The sequence below is a fragment of the Mobula hypostoma genome, chromosome 14 (assembly GCF_963921235.1).
Source record: "Mobula hypostoma chromosome 14, sMobHyp1.1, whole genome shotgun sequence".
Lineage (NCBI taxonomy): Eukaryota > Metazoa > Chordata > Chondrichthyes > Myliobatiformes > Myliobatidae > Mobula > Mobula hypostoma.
In genome coordinates, this window is record NC_086110.1 from 17,627,656 (window position 1) to 17,642,775 (window position 15,120).

At 38.3% G+C, this 15,120-nt stretch overlaps 1 protein-coding gene across 1 annotated transcript in view; it reads right to left on the reverse strand.

Annotated features, from left to right (window-relative positions):
* plekhg4 (pleckstrin homology domain containing, family G (with RhoGef domain) member 4) overlaps positions 1 to 14,654 on the reverse strand; it is a 175,630-nt gene extending 160,976 nt beyond the window's left edge. Inside the window, exon 1 of the mRNA XM_063067558.1 lies at positions 14,518 to 14,654. Coding sequence (XP_062923628.1) covers positions 14,518 to 14,520 — 3 coding nt within the window. The 5' untranslated portion in view covers positions 14,521 to 14,654. The remainder of the gene's footprint in view (positions 1 to 14,517) is intronic.
* Between the last annotated feature and the right edge of the window lie 466 nt (positions 14,655 to 15,120).

The window sequence follows — 15,120 nt, forward strand, 5'->3', positions numbered from 1 at the left end:
AATAGTTAAAAGTAAACTCATCAACAGGTCTAGAGCAGTGATTCCCAACAAGGGCAGTTATTTGTGCCAAGGGGGCATTCAAGATTCTTGGGGGGGGGGGAGCAGATGTATGCCTAACTTGAGGCATGAGACTTGACCAACAATTAGTAGAACAGGCATTTTCTAAAACAAAAGGATGAGGCACTGGAACACAGGAAGAACCATAGCTCTGCAGGCAGTGAGCACTTGTCTTCACAACACATCTGAAACTCAGCAATTTCATCCAACTGTATCAACCAAAAAGACATTAATAGGGATGCATAAATTAGCAACCAGTGTGCCCAACAATTCCCTTTAACTTGCAACACAGAACAAGTTCATGCAATTTAACAGCTGGTAAGTCAAGTACACCCTCTCAACTTCCTCTACAGATCAACGGAAAACAGGTCATGCAACAATATAGCGCTGGTTGGAATCACTGGAACTGCCAACCCTGATGATTCCTCTTGAGGTGTTCAAAGTGACCCCGTGGCTTCATATCTGCAGTCAAGAACCATCTTTGGGGATTATGAGACTTCCTTGACTGGTCAATTGCACTAACTGGGGTGGTATCAAGGTAGCTTGCCAAACACTAGCTCTATCCCGACTAACATTCAGAATCCAATCTGGACCCTTTTTAAATTAATTTTCGCTATTGTGATCGTTTTTATCTTCGCCTTGCCGCACCTCTGCATGCTGCTACCATCGTTCCATCTGTGTCAAGTTGCTGCTGTCATCAACATCCAATAGTCATTCCCAGTTTGTGTTAATTTTTCATTTTAATTTAGCCCCATTAATGATGGATAAATACGGTGCAATCTTTGAGGGCGAGGCCTTGAATTCTAATCCTGCTAAGAAACAGAAACTACAGGAAATGCTTCAATACTATGTTTATGTACCTGGAGTATGGTTTTATTCCATCCCGTTAGATCAGTAATGTCCCATGAGTCTTATTTGTAATACTATATTTTCTAATGAAACCATCAAGATTGCAGGAACACTTCCGTAAAAGATAACCTGAAAAGGCTACTTATGGTATTACTCAGTTCCAGAAGACGAAAGCAGCATTTGAAAAATGTTGTACACTCGAATCATTTGGCAAGAAAGTTAAAAATGACCTCGATAGTGGTCTCGTTGCTTCTTATAACATTTCCAAAATGATAGAAAAGTGTGGAAAATCTCATACCATTGGTGAAAGATTAATAATGCCTGCTGTATCAGAAGTGCTCACCACTATTCTCAAAATGGATACCAGTATTTTAAAATCAATTCCTCTGAGTAATAACTCTCGAGTTCATCATATTGACAAAATGAACAAAGACATTGAGTATCAACTATTCACACAGCTACAAAAAACAGAATTTGGGATACAACTGGATGAGTCCACTGTATGAGACAACAAGACATTGCTGATGGCATAAGTACTGTTTATTAGAAATGGAAAAATTTATGAAGAGATTCTTTTGTAAAAAGGTAAAAACAAATAACAATGGAAAATCAATCAATGAACTCAAAATGTATATTGAGGATAAAAGTATCCCAATTAGGAACATGATTTCTTGTGCAACAGATGGAGCACTATATATGATAGGTCACCATGCTGGTTTAGTGGCAATTATGAAAGAAGAAATTCCAAGTTTGTTTGTAATCCATTGTGTAATTCATCATCAACATCTCACAGCTAAGTACTTCAGCCAGTGACTTTTTTCAAGCATGACTCTTATGATATCTGCTATCAACAAAATTAAAGATCATCTATTAAATAGCAGAATATTTCATCAGTTATGCCAAGATAATGATGAAGAGTTTGAACACTTGCTTCTTCACACTGAAGTGCACTGGCTAACAAAAGGCTGCCACTTAAAGCTTTTCTTTGATCTTTTTGTCACAGTGGTTAAATTTTTGCTCGAAGTCGACAACAGCTTGGGAAACAAGATTGAACTATGTGGAGATGCAGCATACCTTGCCAATCTGTATGACAAAATGAACATTCTAAATATGAAATTGCTGGGTGACAATTTCAATTTAATCTAGGCAAAACATGCAGTGTCCACTTGTTTCAAAAAATTGAAAATACAAGACAACATTGGGAGATGAATGTTCTCAGTTCCCTGTATGGAAAGTATGGCACTCTCTTTCATAGATGGTGATTTGCAAGAATACTACTTACACCTGCAGTCACTGAAGAAGGATTTTCAAAATCAATTCAAGGATTTGAATGATCTGGAAATTCCAGACTGGGTAATTAACCCATTTCTTTGCTAAGTGGAAGAATGTGAAGAAGCAAAAATGCTTTTCAAAAATGTCGGCTTTTGTGATACGTGGCTACACTGTCATCTGAAGTTTCCTGATCTTTGGAAAAGAGCCAAATTGCTCTTCAATGCATTTCCACCCTCCTACCTTGTCGAAACAGGCTTCAGTGCAGTGAACCACATACACACAAAAAACACTTGGACATTGTTACGTGTGGGGGCTTAAGGCTTTTGCTGTCACAACTTGAACCAGATATTTCAACTCTTGCTAAAAACCATCAAGCTCAAGGATCACATTGATATTGAAGCTGCTGTACAGCATACAGGGACTGTGTAAGCTAGGTTTAAAGACAAATAAAAGTTTAAAGCAGAATCATTTTTCTCATGTTAGCATATGGTAGACATGTTTTTACACTATGGGGCGCTGGAAAGTATATTGTGCCTAAGAGAGGTGTTGGCAAGTATGAAAGTGCTTTGATGGGGAGGGGGGGAGAGAGGGGTGTTGGGCAATGGGCAACATGTAAGTTGGGGAACACTGGTCTAGAGTCACAAGAGCCTAGACTGCACAATGACCAAAGGTTTACATCGCTAAATATATTTGTGCACTATTTGGAAATCCACTGTTGTGAAACACTTCTGTTTTTGACAACTGCCACTTGTGTCTTGCTCGCAATCCAATGAAGGCTGTACTGATCACATGTTGCATGAGCAAATTAAATTGCCTCTCACTTGTAGTAATAATAATTAAAATGACTTTTACTGTACTGGATACGCCAAAGTAGTTGAAGAGTTACAAGCAGGGCTTGAAATAAATTCTTCTCTTATATTTGCTTTTACATTGAAATTATTATCTTGTCATTCTATAATAGTAATACTATGCAGAACTATTTTCTCCAAGGATGATTTAATGTATTTTGTATTAGGGGCTGAAAGCAGAGATTGTCATGTAAAATATTTGTTTTAATTGTGAAGTCACTGGTGTATCCTGGCAACTTACCATACAATAATTGCTAATGCAGTCCATAGATCACATTCACACCTCAGATTCTGGAGCAATGGAGAGATGTTTATCAGACTCTCTATAAGCTGTAAGCTGTACAGACATAAGTAAACTAGACAGTCACTATGCTTGACTATTTAATCATTACAAAATCTGTGCTTAATGCCAGCAACAGAACATCATGACTGAATTCATTTGCTTCTGATATGATGTCCCTAATCTCAACAGAACTTGGATTTGTGTCCTTTATAGTTATGTAAACTAAAAGCACAAAGTTGACCGTCCTTTGTTGAATTCTTCTTTCTGGAGTATAAATGAACTTAATTTGTTCCACTGTCTTTGATTTGACCTGATTGTCTTACACTTGGTATGCATGAAGAATTTACTCCTTTCAACTGAATTGTTTAAGCATGGGAGAGGCTTTGCAGAAATAAGAGTTGCTTTCTTCTGCTCAATCCAGGTTACTCGGAAAACTGAATCAAAGAAAAGTTTGTAAAAGTGGCTGTGGGGAGCAACAAAATATCAGCTATTGATTTTTACTGAAAGAAAACATTTTTGCCTACCCTTGCAATATTTCTGAAAAAGCCATTAAATTGTCCCTTCAGTGAGGAACTTGAGTGATACTGATGTTGGTTGACAACACACTTCTTTCAATATAACTCAGTTACCAGCCAACAGTCAGTACATAAATTTCCTTCATTGTGTATTGCCTAGACTACTCTCACTGTAATTCTGAAAAATATTTATAACGCAGAAATTACATATATAACGTAGAAATTACATATATAACATAATCCTTCCACTTGCCTCAAATTGCAAGTGTGGTACGTGCTTCAGTGTTTAACCATGTATGACCTTTATTAAAATTATAATTTTATCACAAACCCTTTTTTATTGGTAAAGCTCAAGTTTTTTTTTTCATTTTCTTGAGGATTCTTCCTTTTGTGTTGTGAAAAGCAATCTAAAACCCATATTTTGTTGATTTGTACTGGCAAAGTTTCTGTGCAAAGCTTAATTAAACTGATATAGCATGATATCTTGTTAAAATACTGTGGATTCCGGTTAATTGGGACACATCGGGACCAGTACATTTTGGCCCAATTAAGTGGGTGCCCCAATTAGCCAAAGTTTCATGGAAATAGTTAAAAAGGTATAAGAGAAAATACAAACCACTGTTTAACTGAGTAACAAATTATGTATTTAAACAACAGGAATTCTGCAGATGCTGGAAATTCAAGCAACACACAAAGTTGCTAGTGAACGCAGCAGGCCAAGCAGCATCTCTAGGAAGAGGTACAGTCGACGTTTCAGGCTGAGACCCTTCGTTAGGACTAACTTATGTATTTAAGTGAAATACAAAACAAATTAGAACACTATTAATATTACTAGTGGTTGTCCACTGACCATGGTAGGAAATCTGTGCAAGAGAGTTTTTAAATGGAAAAGCCATTGCACTGAGGAGTTCTACTCTCTCAACCTCAGAAGTCCAGGTCCAGTGGTACGAGTAGGTGTCACAACTGGAGCCTTCCCTGGTTGCAGTGGTTGACTATGACCTCGGTGGCTCACCATGCTCTTTACTTTCCAGGTAGCATTGCAGCACTGCCTTCCTGAAGTTTGGATCTCACTGTAGATCTCGTCTGCCCAGACCACCAGAGCTGACTTCGCATGCTAGCACAGGCATGTCCTACGGGGTATGAGACCCGTTGGCAACCCTCACCTGGTTTAGCCCACCTGTCAGCTCTTTAAGAAGGGAGGGAAACAGAAAAAAAGGAAATGATAGGCCAATTGGCCTGACCTCAGTAGTTGGGAAGATGTTGGAGTAGATTGTTAAAGATTGGGTTTCAGGGTACTTGGAAACAAAATAGACCAAAGTCAGCATGGTTTCCTTCAGGAAAATCTTACCTGAAAATTCTGTTGCAATTCTTTGAGGAAGTGAAAAGCAGGATAGACAAAGGAGAATGGTAGATGTTGTGTATTTGGAATTTCAGAAGGCCTTTGACATGAGGCTGTTTAAGAGCTGATAGTATTACAAGAAAGATACTAGCACGGATAGAGCACTGGCAGATTGGCAGGAGGCAAAGAGTGAGAATGAAGGGAGCTTTTCTGATTGGCTGCTAGTGACTGGTGGTGTTCTACAGGGGTCAATGTTGGGACTGCTTTTTAGACTATATGTCAATGATCTGGATGACAGAATCGGTGGCTTTGTGGCCAAGTTTGCAGACCATACAAAACTAGGTGGAGGGGGCAAATAGTGTTGAGGAAGCAGGGAGGCTGCAAAAGGACTTAAGACTGATTAGGGGAATGGGCAAAGAAGTGGCAGATAGAATACACTGTCAGGAAGTGTATGGTCATGCACTTTGTTAGAAAGAATAAAAGCACAGACTATTTTCAAAACATAGAGAAAATTCATAAATCAGAGGCGGAAAGGGACTTGGGAGTCCTTGAGTAGGGCTCCCTAAAGGTTAACTTGCAGGTTGAGTTGGTGGTGAGGAAGGCATATGCAAAATTGGCATTCATTTTGAGAGGACTAGAATATAAAAGCAAGGATATAAAGCTTTATAAGGCATTGGTGAGGCTTCACTTGGAGTATTGTGAGAAGTTCTGGACCCCTTGATCTAAGAAAGGATGTGCTAATATTGGAGAGGGTTCAAAAGAAGTTCACGAAAATGATTCTGGGAATGAAAGACTTATCATATCAGGAGCTCTATCAGGATAGAGGGATATCCATTTAGAACAAGGAAATTCTTTAGTGAGAGAGTGGTGAATCTGTGAAATTCACTGCCACAGGGTGCTGTGGAGGTCAGGTCACTGCGAATATTTAAGGTGGAGGTTGATAGGTTCTTGATTAGTCAGGGATTGAAAAGCTGTGGGGAGAAGGCAGGCGAATGCGTTGAGAGGAAAATAGATTAACTAAAATCAAATGACAGAGCAGACTTGATGGACTAAACAGCCTAATTCTGCTCCTATGTCTTAGGGTCTTATCCTTTCTTAGATATGGGGCCTAAAAGTTCTGGTCAAGATGGCACCTACATACATCACTCTCACAATCGACATATTTGGGATAGACCACAAAACTTAATTAGGAAGGGGAAAAAAGATTATGAGAGAAAACTGGCAGAGAACATAAAAACGGACTGTAAAAGCTTTTATAGATATGTAAAAAGGAAAAGACTGATAAAGACAAATGTAGGTCCCCTGCAGACAGAAACAGGTGAATTGATTATGGGGAGCAAGGACATGGCAGACCAATTGAATAATTACTTTGGTTCTGTCTTCACTAAGGAGGACATAAATAATCTTCCAGAAATAGTAAGGGACAGAGGGTCCAGTGAGATGGAGGAACTGAGTGAAATACATGTTAGTAGGGAAGTGGTGTTAGGTAAATTGAAGGGATTGAAGGCAGATAAATCCCCAGGGCCAGATGGTCTGCATCCCAGAGTGCTTAAGGAAGTAGCCCAAGAAATAGTGGATGCATTAGTGATAATTTTTCAAAACTCGTTAGATTCTGGACTAGTTCCTGAGGATTGGAGGGTGGCTAATGTAACTCCACTTTTTAAAAAAGGAGGGAGAGAGAAACCGGGGAATTATAGGCCGGTTAGCCTAACGTCGGTGGTGGGGAAACTGCTGGAGTCAGTTATCAAGGATGTGATAACAGCACATTTGGAAAGCGGTGAAATCATCGGACAAAGTCAGCATGGATTTGTGAAAGGAAAATCATGTCTGACGAATCTCATAGAATTTTTTGAGGATGTAACTAGTAGAGTGGATAGGGGAGAACCAGTGGATGTGGTATATTTGGATTTTCAAAAGGCTTTTGACAAGGTCCCACACAGGAGATTAGTGTGCAAACTTAAAGCACACGGTATTGGGGGTAAGGTATTGGTGTGGGTGGAGAATTGGTTAGCAGACAGGAAGCAAAGAGTGGGAATAAACGGGACCTTTTCAGAATGGCAGGCGGTGACTAGTGGGGTACCGCAAGGCTCAGTGCTGGGACCCCAGTTGTTTACAATATATATTAATGACTTGGATGAGGGAATTAAATGCAGCATCTCCAAGTTTGCGGATGACACGAAGCTGGGTGGCAGTGTTAGCAGTGAGGAGGATGCTAAGAGGATGCAGGGTGACTTGGATAGGTTGGGTGAGTGGGCAAACTCATGGCAGATGCAATTTAATGTGGATAAATTTGAAGTTATCCACTTTGGTGGCAAAAATAGGAAAACAGATTATTATCTGAATGGTGGCCGATTAGGAAAAGGGGAGGTGCAACGAGACTTGGGTGTCATTATACACCAGTCATTGAAAGTGGGCATGCAGGTACAGCAGGTGGTGAAAAAGGCGAACGGTATGCTGGCATTTATAGCGAGAGGATTCGAGTACAGGAGCAGGGAGGTACTACTGCAGTTGTACAAGGCCTTGGTGAGACCACACCTGGAGTATTGTGTGCAGTTTTGGTCCCCTAATCTGAGGAAAGACATCTTTGCCATAGAGGGAGTACAAAGAAGGTTCACCAGATTGATTCCTGGGATGGCAGGTCTTTCACATGAAGAAAGACTGGATGAACTGGGCTTGTACTCGTTGGAATTTAGAAGATTGAGGGGGGATCTGATTGAAACATATAAGATCCTAAAGGGATTGGACAGGCTAGATGCGGGAAGATTGTTCCCGATGTTGGGGAGGTCCAGAACGAGGGGTCACAGTTTGAGGATAGAGGGGAAGCCTTTTAGGACCGAGATTAGGAAAAACTTCTTCACACAGAGAGTGGTGAATCTGTGGAATTCTCTGCCACAGCAAACTGTTGAGGCCAGTTCATTGGCTATGTTTAAGAGGGAGTTAGATATGGCCCTTGTGGCTACAGGGGTCAGGGGGTATGGAGGGAAGGCTGGGTTCTGAGTTGGATGATCAGCCATGATCATAATAAATGGCGGGGCAGGCTCAAAGGGCCGAATGGCCTACTCCTGCACCTATTTTCTATGTTTCTATGTAAAACTATTTATTTCCCTTCTTTTACATCTATTTTTCATCTTGAATATGTTTCTGGAACTGTTCAAGCCTGTGATTTGCAGTTTGGAGATCGTTTGGGTGATCCAGTGCTTTGCTGTCTCAGAGAGGATTCCAGGAGGCAATGAGTTCAAGCCTCGCGGCAAGGAGACTGCAGGGGGTGCAAGCAAATGTTCATCCATTTTGCCGATTAAAGCTTCCATTTTTCACCGATTAAAACGACAAGGAGGATTGAAACATCAAGGTGAATCTGGAAGGTGTGTACTGGTTGGCTGCCTTCTGATCACCCTACTACCAGAGAGGGGAACCTGTGTGGCCTGCCACTATGCCCAGAGGAATTACTGAGATTTTCTGTTTTTTGGGCATAGATAGAAATATGAATATGGGTTTGGACTATGGACTTTTTTCAGTCTTACAGTTTTTTTTATATTCTGTGTTTTTTTTCTTCTATTCTTTCTTGTTTTTTTGTGCAGGTGAAGGGGATTTGGAGTCGATATTTTTGTTACATAGTTTCTTTGTTCGGGTAGAGGGGGATTAGGTAGTCAATGTTCTTTTCACGTTTCGTACGTGGGAGGGGGGTTTGAAGTGCGATGTTTGTGTTGCCATTTTTTTCTTGGTTTCAAGGCTATCAGGAGAAAAAGAACCTCAAAATTGTATAGTTTCATATTAGATGAACCTTTGAATCCCATAAAACTTGCCACGATATTCCAAATATGGTCTGGCCGATACCTTATAAAGCCTCAGTATTTTAGCCTTGCTTTTAGATTCCAGTCCTCTAGAAATGAATGTTAATAATTTATTTGCCTTTCTTACTATCAATTCAACTTGCAAGTTAGTAACTTGAATGAGGAAGTGGAATGTGGGTTAGAAGTTTGTATGCCACACAATAGTCGGTGGTGGTGTGGATAGTATAGAAGGATGTCATTGGTTACATCAGAACATTGATAGGATGCAGAGCTGAACTGAGAAGTGGCAGGTGAGTCCGTAAAAGTGTGAAGTGATTCACTTTGGAAGGTCAAACCTGAAGGCAGAATACAGGGTTAATGGCAGGATTTTTAACAGTATGGAGGAACAGAGATCTTGAGGTTCACATCTATAGATTCCTCAAAGTTGCAGTGAAATTGATAGGATGATTAAAAAGGCATATGGTGTGTTGGTCTTTATTAGTCAAAGGACTGAGTTTAGGAGCCACAAGATAATGATGCAGCTCTATGAAACTCTGGTTAGACCACACTTGGTATACTGTGTTCATTTCTGGTTGCCTCACGATAGGAAGGATGTGGCAGCTTTACAGAAGGTGCAGAGGAGATTTAGTAGGGTGCTGCCTGGATCAGAGAGCATGTCTTATGAGGACAGGATGCGTGAGCCAGAGCCTTTCCCTTCGGACAAGAGGATAAGAGATGACTTGATAGAGGTGTACAAAATGATAAGAGGCATAGATAGACTGGCCAGGGCTGAAATAGATAATACAAGGGGGCATAACTTTGTGATTGGGGGAACATATAGAGGAATTTCAGAGGTAGGTAGTATGTGGAATGTACTACTAGGGGTGGTGGCAGAGACAGATACATTACCGACATTTAAGAGGCTCTTAGGCACTTGGATGAAAGAAAAATGGAAGGATGTGTGGGAGGGACCGGATGAAGGGCCTATATTAAGCTGTACTGTTCTGTGTTCAATGTATCAATACCCTGACATAGCAATTGGTTTTAATGGTACTTGTGTCATTAATAAATCTGCAAAATATAGTCTTCTTCTATTCATGTAATTGTACACTCACAGATACACTACATGCTTTCATGTAAAGTCCAGCTACTTGAGTAGAATGGGCCAAGTGAAATGTACTGTGAACTATTGCCAATATTGGACACATTTGTAATAAAGCAACTACAAGTAATAAAATAAAAATTTAAGGACCCTGAATCTTGAACATAGTAGAATCAAGGAAAAGGTGGGAAAGGTATGAAGAGTCACATGCTATTTTCTTAAAATAATTTCTAACAGTGTTATCTTGATGGATAACCGGTAACTGAAAGAATAATTTGTTTTAGCAACTAAAATATAGAAAATCAATACCACAGATACATTTGTTTGTATCATGCAAGGTGCATTGTTATACTACATTCGACCTGTAAAACCAGAATAAACTTTGCTTCATTATCTCACATTTTAGCAACAATTATGGCAGTGCAGGGTGAATTTCTGCTACCTGGAGGGATCACCTGTAAGAATAAAGGGGGCAGTACATCTAGTATCAGCTAGGGTACCAAATCCAGACAAACAAAATTCTTTCTATACAGCTGTTGGTAAGATAAATTCTGTCTCACCAGCAGTACAAATCTGTCAAAGGTGGCATGTACAGGTGGGAAGGTGTACCCGGGTGTCCAAATATTGGTTCCAGATCCCATAAGTCTTTGCATTAAGTCAAACAAAGACAAGGAAAGATTCTCCAGATTACCAAATACTTTCTCAACTGAGAAATCAGTAATCCTGTAAAATAAATCAGTATTCATAACAAAATATTACTAGAGAAATTAATGACCAGAAAACTGACAAAACTCAAGGACATGATTATGGACATTATAGACTTTTGCAAAAGGCAATTGTAGTGACACGGAATGCTCTGATCAAAATTCTATCAAATCATGAATGGTTCCTTCAGGTTAAAAAACACAAACGGTCCAACTACTTAAAGAAGAATAAAGCCTGTCATCAGCAGAGAAAATGGTGGAATCTGTTATAAAGGATGTGATATGAAGAACTTAGGAAATAATAGAATTGAACAGAGTCAATGTGAAAGGAAAATCATGTTTGACTCATCAAGGCAGAAATTGATAGATTCTTAATTGGAAACTGGGTTAAGGATTACGGGGAAAGGGGAAAATAATGAGGTTGAAAAAAACAGCCATGATTGAACAGTAGAACAGACTCAATGGGTAAAAAGACCTAACTCTGCTCCTATACTTTATCTTATCTGATGAAACTGTAATCTGTAGAATAGGTAAGGGAGAATCAGTGGATAGAATGTATTTTGATTTACAGAAGGCTTTTTATTTTGTCTCCATAAGGTTAATAAGCAAACATAAGGAAATGGGAAAAATATACTCAAGTGAGAACTGGTCAACAAGAAGAGCAGTAATAGATTGGCTTGATCAGTTTGGAGGGCAGTAAGAATTTATTTCAATGATTTGGCTGAGGGAACCAAATGCAAGATGCCCAAGTTGCTGAATACATCAAAATACATGAGTTTACGAGTAGTGAAGAGAATGCAAAAAGATGAGACATAGACAAGCTAAGATTATAGGCCAGGACATGGCTGGTGGAATATAGTGTGTAAAAATGTGAAGTCATCCACTTCAGAGAAACAAAAAGAAATTCTGGGCAATTTCTCAAATGGTCAAGATTAGGAGATGTTCATAGGCAAAAGGACTTCGACATCCTTGCACATAAGTCACTGAAAGCTAAACAGCAGATGCAGACACAATTAATAAAATTGATCCCTTAACCTTTATCCAGGGTTTGAGCACTGCAATAAGGATGTTTTTCTCTAATTACATAGGGTTTTGGTGAGAATACACCTGAAGTATTGTGTGCAACTTTGATTTCTTTTCTTTGGTGTACATTTTTGCTAAATGATCACAAAAAAAATCATTAGCGTGGCATCTGGAATGGCATACCTCTTTTTATAGGTAAATATTAAGTAAACTAGGCTCCTTTACTCTAGAGCTTATAAGAATAAGACCAAATACAAACCATATATAATTCTTAGAGGGATCAACACATCCCTGTAGATGTCTCCTCCCTTCCTTTCCAATCAAGATGAAGGGTCTCGGTCCAAATCATTAAGTTTATCCCCTCCATAGATGTTGCCTGATTTGTTGAGTTCCTCCAGCATTTTGATGTGTTGCTCAAGATTCCCACCATCTACAGAATCTCTTGCATTTGTAAGCAAATTTGATCTCACTCTCATCAATCAGGAACAGATTTAAGTGTTTACAATGTCACAGGCTGGAATGAACAAATACAGACCTTTTAGAGAAAAGCCCCACCTTCACATTGAATACACCATCTATATAAAATAGAGTATGTTCAGAATGAATCTAGCAGATCAAAATTTTACAACCATGGAGTCATTACGGACCATTGGAAACAGAACTGTATTCCACAATTTGTAATTTTTTGCCCTGACACATCCTTCATTCAGGCCATGGGGTCAAGTCTGCTTTTGATGCAGTAGAGTGTGCCGGGGCAGCATTAAGAATACCAGAAACAAGGTTCTAAAATGTCAAATGCAACTCTAAATAACAAAAACAACATGTAATCCAATAATCAGATCCAAGGCCTGCAGTCTAGCATATCCATTCAGTAATGGCAATGTACTAATGAACAAATGATGGCAAGCGACAGTTTTAACATTATCCCTATCTTCTAAGATGAAAGGGCTCAGCCCATGAATTACAAAGAAAAGTCAGAATGATTTACAACCATGTACCCACAAAATTCAGTGTTTATCTAGCCCAAATAATTACCATTCTATCAGGTTATTCTCAATCCTAGACAAAATGATAAATAGTGAAATTAATAATGTGGTAACAGTGAATAATCTGATCACCAATGCCCTGTTTGAGATTGACAAGAACCACTCAGTTCCAGATCACACAGCAGCCTTAGTCCAAACATACACCAAAGGACTAAAGTTCAGATATAAGGCAAGAATAAGATGCAAGATCTCATTGCTTTTTTTAAAAATTTATTTCACTTAAAAGTACTTTCAGATTTAATGCTTCATTCAATAAAACAAACCTCTGGCAATGCAGCAATCTCTCAATCCCACCTAAATGTTTTAGTCAACTCTCTGGAATGTGATGAACCCACAACCTTCTGACTGAGAAATGAGGACTTCACCCACAAAGCCAACATCCAGCATAACAGAATGCATGATTGAGGGGATCTTTCAAAGAGTTATTTTCTTAATTGCAGCATAAAAATTTGCTGGTATAAAATTCTTAACCAACATGAAGGAACTGCTGCATAATGTAAAACAAGATACTGAGCTATAACAGCATAAAACATTCTTTCTCCCACTCACTATCACATACAGATGGCTATGTATTTTCTCTCATTTAGGTATTTATTTACAGACAAATAAAACTTCCCGAAAGTATTTAGTTATAGGTAGCTTGAAAGCATACCCCTAAATATTTAAGTATAGAAAGCTTAAAACCGTTGATCAGTTTCCATTTCTTTTTTTCCAAAACAACTGAATTCTGACTGAAACAGTAAGTTTTTTTTAAAAAATGGCAGCTGGTCAATAAAATCAAATAGTTTCTCTAAACACTGTGCTCTATTAGTACTCTGCTCTTCACCACACCAAATAAAGCTCTCAGTGCATCCTCTGTCAACCTGACAACAGCATGGCTCATAAAGACATATGAATTTACTTGGATTTTTTGACAGGTTTAACCCCTCTTCACTCAGTCAGAACAATTCCAAACAGATTTGTTTAATGGAAAAATAAATGGCAGTATAAGCCACTTATTTGACTGTAATAAGTAAAAGCATAAAAATGCCATGGCATAGGATAAAATCTTTTAATTATTTAATCAATATTAAGCCCAATTCCGAAGCTAAATCTCCACATTAAACTTAAATTTTAAAAGCAATAAATGGTTTTAACAACCTATGTTAGCACAAAGAAAAATCAAAGTATCACAAATTTATCAAAAATGCCATTGGTACTTTTACTCTGTTACAGCTCTTAACTGGAAAATATCTATCCAAGTAATAAAAGCCATAAAGAAATAACAAAAACTTGCATTTTCAGACTTCACACAAAGAACTACAGAAACAAGATACAATTCCTGAAGCTCCTTGTATCTGCCAGTTCCAATTACTCAGGTGTTAGTTGAGCTTGTGAAGCTACAATTCAATAATCTATGTTAGTATGTTTGCAAGGTTTAATTTACCCAACATATAACTAAGACATTTATCACAAGAATTAGACACTATTTAAAATGCAGTAACTACAGAAAAATGAATTTAATGGCATGGATTGAAGTTTGCAGCAACTTTTTTGACACAGTACATACGTAACAATTGTTCTTTTTGTCACTAACAACAGTAGACAATTCTACTGATTAAAAATTGTGTCAAGATTGATTAAAACTAAGTGAACACTCTCACACATAGTATACATCTGAATACCTCCACATGAAATGAAAATACAGAGGATATAAAATAAATTAGTACCATTTTCTTCAAGACATTTCATATTTTCCTTTGGTGTTTTCCAATTTGACATTTCTTTTCTTCGGCCTTGGCTCTGTGATAGTTCCTAAAGAATTCTGATAACTGTAAAAGTTGATGAATAAATTGCAACACACCAGCACTCTAAGCATGCAGCTGTGATCCAGCCTTTTACACACCCCCTCTCAAGGTTGCCAGCAATTCTAACTCATGACACATATGGTCCGTTGGGGACCAAGTAAGGAGATTCTGACTACCAACAGTCATTGCAAAAATAATTTTCAATATTAAAGCATAAAAAGCAAATTAATTGGTAAATTTTATTTAAGATACCTGAATAAATAAATACATGAAATTAGCTGGTCTTAAACCTCTGGAAAACATACGGTACTTTTAAATAGCATGGACATTTTACTTAATGAAAGTATAAATACATAAGCAGCATAGTAATAGTAATGAATGCAAGTAACTCAGCATTTCATTATTTATGCATTAAAACAAATTAAATAGAATTCACATGTGACGATTATTTTTCCACCAACCTGAGTTAATACACTTCAAAAGCTGCAATTTCTATAATACTGAAAGCAATCCCTTCAAATAGCC